The 6,207-nt window shown below is 39.2% G+C and overlaps 1 protein-coding gene across 1 annotated transcript in view; it reads left to right on the plus strand.

Moving 5' to 3' along the window:
* syngr1b (synaptogyrin 1b) overlaps positions 1-1,553 on the plus strand; it is a 28,111-nt gene extending 26,558 nt beyond the window's left edge. Inside the window, exon 4 of the mRNA XM_085355604.1 lies at positions 1,338-1,553. Coding sequence (XP_085211730.1) covers positions 1,338-1,553 — 216 coding nt within the window. The remainder of the gene's footprint in view (positions 1-1,337) is intronic.
* Positions 1,554-6,207: the final 4,654 nt, after the last annotated feature.

Raw genomic sequence — 6,207 nt, forward strand, 5'->3', positions numbered from 1 at the left:
TTCACGTCCTTAATTGTAATGAGTTTTTATAAAATTATTAATTGCTTACACCCCCACCCCCTAATTTTCAGTTCCTCACTTAAATGAATAATTTGATATATACTTACTCACAATCTAGAGCACATTGCAGTGTTGAGATGGTTATTTTCAGATATATTATTACACAGATATGTTGCACTCAAAATCCTCAATTGAAATCAATGGGAGAATTCGACAGCACTCAGACGTTGGTGGAAGTGTAACTTATAGGGGATGTTTTAAGCCTTTTCTGTTGTGTAAGATCTGATTGCTGACTCTATGTACTGCTGACAAGTGAAATGAAAGCTAATTTAGCTAATGCTTAGTAACACCAAACTTGTTTCAAGATGACCGACTTTGTTTATGTGCTGGACAGTTTCTCCAGTAGGACTTCAGGCTCAATCAATCAAGCAGAGAAATGTTAAAGAGCTTTCTGTTGGAAGATGTTAAGTTCAGATGGAGCGAGAACTGTTTCGCCTCGTTTACAGTGAGAACACAAGCTAAGCTGAGTCGTCTCGCTACAGACTCCAGCATATTTAACACATTTTATAGGGGTGTCAGTTTCCTCTGTGTTTGCACACACAGGCTCCCTCTTTCACTTTCATTTTATTAAATTTAGATGGTAGAGGTGTGTTAGAGCTTCAATTTTAGTCATTTAACATTTAATATTCATTGTCTTTTATGGCTAAGTTTTATTATGCGGGTGCTAATAAAATGTTCTATATTCATATTTACAAAAAAGTCTGAAATATTCAGGGTTCAGTCCATGTAACCCAGACTACAATGAGTGCAAATTTCCTCTAAGTATGTGCTGTGGAACGTTTTCTTTTGGACAGTTAGCTGGCCTGATGCGCTGTCATGTATCGACTTATAAAATCAAAAAAGGTTCAAAAGTACTGCAGCTATTCAAGTGTCTGCAACATCTGAGCAGTCGATAATAAAGAAAATCTCCTCGTGTAACTTGAATCATTTTAACTTTCTCTGTGTTGCTCTGTTTTACCTCTGGCTTGTCCCACGATTTCCTTTCTGAATTATCAACACAAGAGGAACTCGTGCTCTTCTTCTAGAGCTACACAATGTACGAGCAGCGTTTTTTGTGCTGCTGCTTGAGGAAGTAATTCACTGTGACTGATTCACTAAAGCTGTCTAATAATGTTGTCAAGCTTTCCAGCCAACTAACCACTGTGTCCTCCTGTCTTTTGTTGTCTGACCCCTCCCTTCCTCACACTAACATCGTCACGTCTCTGTTTCATCATCTGTCTTCAATCGCCTCCTATTCATCTCCTCGTCCTTTCCCATTTACGATCCTCATCGCCAAGGCGGGCCAGTCTTTCCTGGCCTTCCAGAGATACAAGCTAGGGGCCGACTCGGCCCTCTTCTCCCAGGACTACACAGACCCCAGCCAGGATGCAGCCGGAGCCCCCTACACCTCATTCGGTGGGGATGACCTGGAGAGCCCGGGAGGAGGAGGAGGCCAGACCAACAGTGACGGGGCCTTCGATGGATCCGGAGGCTACCAGCGTCAAGAATACTGAGATGTTAGGAGACATTTATGTATGCTGATGAAGTTGTCCAAGGTTTCTACTTCAAAATAATATTTGTGCTGTTTTGTGTTACACAAGAAACACTGAATCCATTACTTAGTGTATTGGGCAGATCTTTTATCACATCCTAGATCCAACAACCTCAAGTTTTGAGTTGCAAATTTATTGCTACAATTTACTGTTTTTATTGTTATGCGCAGGGGTTAAAGTGGGATCTGGCAGGTGAGGAGACCTGAAGATCGGGTGTAGCGGTGCAGCATGGGGAGAAAAGATTTACTTTGAAATAATTCACATAAAATCCTTGTTTGGTTTTTGAGTTCCAGCAGATTTTTCTTTGTGTTCATGCTGTGACTCGATATTCACTGTTATTCACAAGATGTAAGCAGCTGCATGTACGGCTGATTTCACCTAGACAGTAAAAAGTTAGTATAAAAAGATCGGATTCTATGAGTAAGTGTGCACCACGCCATCACCTTAAATGTAAATTGATGTCTGCTACACCTGATGTAAGCTAACACCACAACACCACAGCCTATAACAGTCTAACACAGTGCATCATTGTAAGCTCTATCACAGAACTGCAAACTAACTACACTAACCTGCAGTCTTTGACTGTCTAAAATGAGTATGCTTCAATTAGTTTGACAACACGTGTAGATTTTAAAACTCTGAAACCAATTTTATTACAGCTTTAAATTTCATTTCTGAGATGAAATTCTCTCTGGGAAGTACACTAAGTTGCTCCATTTATTCTCCTCGTCTTTAGTGCGAGGAAGATGCTGAAGTACCACGACCACAACTTTACATCTGCACCATGAACACATCACAGGGATGAGAAGGAAAAGGGGACGTGTTAATGTGTAAAAGCTCTGTGGTGTGTTGTTATTTTCTTACTACTGAGCAAGTGTCTCCAGGCCATCACTGGAAGTAACACCAGGCTGAAGCATAAGAAAAATGAACTCATTCCACAATCATTTATTATTTATTAACTCAAGGTAGGGGAGACCGGGGATAGTTGTAACATTTTTGACATTTCTGTCTGTAAATTGAAGCTCTTTTAAGGTAGTGGATTCAAAATGTAATGCAAAGTATTTACATGTCTCTGCTATTAAATAATGCAGCTATTTTCTCTGCAGCACAATTACCCATTGCATGGTATGGCCTCAAACACGAAGAGTGAAATGTTACAATTAACCCCATAGTCTGGGTTAGTTGTAACATATCCTGGGGTAAAATGTAACACAATGAAATAAGGGTACTGACAAAACATTAACATGTAATCTTTGTTTATTCAACACATGAATGCACTTACATCCATTTATGTAGCTACATGTGTGTGTGTGACAGAATGCAGAAATCTAGCTTTTGAACATATTCCAACCCTCCAAAAAAGACAAATTATGGAATTTTGTGCAACTGAATATTTCATTAATTTTGGTTGGTCTTCCTTGAGTTTGGCCTCATTGGCTCAGTGGGCATTATAACCTACAACTTTTGCACCAATTTTGAACATAACAATGAAGCTGAAAAAATGTAGTTGTGCACCAGCATCGCAATTCCATTACTTTTTATCATGGCTTACCTTGGTGTGGTTTGCAAAGTGCTTCAGAAAGATGAGGAAATCTGTTTCTTGCACCCATCCTGATTTATTTCCACTACCAGTACTTCCTACTGGTCCATCTCTGACACAGTGGTCTGCATAATGTATGTGTGGGAACACAAACAGTGGAGGAATTGTGTTGCCAATGGCATTAACCGCATATACAAAAGCGACCAGTGAACCTCTCTCTGCTGATGTCGTTGCCCCAACTTGTTTAATATAAGTTAAAGTAATAGTGTGGTAAGTTGTAACATACATTATTGTTACAACTGACCCAGACTGTTACTGTTACAACTGACCCAGACTCCTATAGCCATGAACTAGCTAACATTACAGCCAACGGCTAAAACATTAGCACTAAAGACCTACACAGAATATATCCCCATAGACATACAAATAACATAATTTAAGTTTGATGGGTTTAACTGCAAAGCAGATAATGCTATTAGAAATTGAAATAAAGTAGAAAAACTTACTTTTTGGCATACAAATTACTTTTTTTCATGTTAAATTATCTGTGTTTGACAAAATGTGCTGATTTTTCACATGTGATAGCAGAACTGAGTTGGGCATGCACAGGATGAATCGCATCATTTGAAACTTAGCCCTGATTGGAGAAATTGGAAGTGTTACAACTGACCCACGTTACAACTATCCCCGGTCTCCCCTACCAGAAAATTGTTAAGACCCACTTTAACCCCTGGTTATGTGCACAAAATAATGTGCCTGTGACAATAAATAATGTAAAGAAAACATATTATTAAAGGTCAGTACAACAAAAAAAGAGCGTACTTTTAAAAAGAACAGGGAGAGATTATGACATTTTACATTTAAGACTTACACCAACGATCAGCTCAGTTGACTTTGTGATCTTAACAACAGCCTCTGCATTTAGGTGGTGATTTTTATCCCATGTGACAAACACTGTAATAATCAGAAGAAGTTAATGTCATCAATTCTGGCAAGTTTATCTGTCTTTTTGTCAAAAAAAAACCTCCACAAAGAAATCTTGGGCATCCCCCAGATTTTGGATGCATAGGTAACAGGTGGTGATCTGCAGTTAGGCAGACAAACATCAGTGGGTTCACTTCATCCTTGGGAAGGAGCTACAGAGTGCAAACACGCCAGGTTTTACTGGAGGTGTTAATTCGGGGTTTGGGGGCAGGGGGTGGATTAGAAACTATCGGCAGGTCACCCTGTAGCTGATCAATGCTTGTGACCACACTGCCTTCAACTTGTGAGGTCTTCAGTTGGTCAGCAAAATAAGTGCGATAGCTAAAACGCTCCCAAACAGACACGCACGCACAGGTTCACAGCCTATCGATGCTGCGAACACAAGTTTTTGCTGACAGAACTCGTCGATGGGCCATTACAGGATATCAGCATAGATAAACAAGCAGCAGTGGCGTATCAGGCAACTAATCCCCTCCCCTGTATAATGAGACTGTGTTTGTATTGAAATTTGTCCTTTTTTTCTTTTTTCCTTGAAATGTTTTTATGTTTCCCTGTGAAGCTTTTTCTGTCCTCAATTGTTGCCTTAGTGCTGACTGCCAAGCAGAATCCATCACGCAGGAACACAAGCCTCCACAACACACTGATGCTCTCTTTCAAAGTCTTAATGTACAGCAAAACGAATTTGGTCCTGTTTTGTCCTTGAGCACGTCAAACCACTTTACAAAAGCAAGCGTTTGTCATCAGTATAGAGCGTTCCTTATCAGCAGGTCTGCGGAAAACTTGTGTGTGTTTTCCGCTCGTTGTCAACAAATCTGCAGGCATCCTCAATATTTATGAACATGCATCGCTGCTCCATGTGCTCCATTTTTCTCCAGTGTATCTGTCTGTATAAACATATGTAAATCTATAATTGAGTATATAACAGTGTTTGAAAAAGATTCTGCTTTATTTTAGGGCATTAAGTTAGTTCTATATTTAAAAAAGACAAAAGAAAGAAAGCTCTGTGGTCTGTTGAGTGTTATTGTGATAAGATATATGGTGAGGTTATCCATGCCTCATCCTTTGTGTTGCTCTCGAGGTAAGGAGAAGTTTTTATTTTGGGGATAACAATATTAAATATTAAAATATGCATACATATATATGGCTACGGAAAATGTGACCAAATTATCAAAGTATATATGCACATATATACTTTATGCTGTACATCTGTGTAGACGTAGAAATGTGTGATGTTCCTCTGTGAAATGAAGCAAATTAAGATTAAAGAAAAAACAATTGTGTACAAATGTATGTTTCTGATGTGGTTTTAACCAATAAAAATAAAGAAAATACTGAACAAAAATGCAAGATGAGATGAGAATCTCTGGTGTTGGATTTTTGGATTACAGTACTGTGCAAACTTTATGAGCCAACCCTCAGAATTAAAATACATTGGCAGTGTGTGTGTGGTTGTTTTTGTGCTGAAAAATGAATCCTTTCCCAATCAGACGCTTTCCCGATGCTATTGTATCTGGCTCAAGGTCTAATAGTACTTCTCTGAGTTCATAATTTTAGCAGTTTTGACAAGATCCCCACAGCCCTGATTGAAATGCTGCCCCCCAAAAAGGACAGAGCGTCCACTGGGTTTTACAGGTGGCTGTAGACACTCACTGTGATACCTGTAGGCACTGATTTACAGTCCAATCGTTTTTTTCTTTTCTCTTCCCTTCCTTAAAAATGGCTTCTTGTCAGCCACCCGTTCACTCAAACAGTTTCTGATGAGGTTTCGTTGAACAGCAGATGGATCAACGAAATGACTTACAGATCTTATTCATCTCGTGTAGATATTTTTTAGGCCTGCCACTTCACATCTTGTCCTCCTCTTATCCAGTGTCCTCACATTTTCTGAGGGCACACTAAACATATTGCTGGGATATGCCAGCAACGAAAAAAAAATAAAAAAAAATCACTCAATGGCAAAAGAAATATTTTGAAAGACTGTCAGAAAGCATGGAGAACTATTGCTGAAGACCACTTGATGTGGGGGTGGCTCAAGATTTAAGTTCTAAATGTTGTATCTCTCTTGAAAAATATCAACTTTTCACCTGGGGT

This window comes from Diplotaxodon limnothrissa, linkage group LG6 (genome assembly GCF_057381915.1).
Source record: "Diplotaxodon limnothrissa isolate DT_005_m linkage group LG6, D_limnothrissa_male_GT1.1, whole genome shotgun sequence".
NCBI lineage: Eukaryota > Metazoa > Chordata > Actinopteri > Cichliformes > Cichlidae > Diplotaxodon > Diplotaxodon limnothrissa.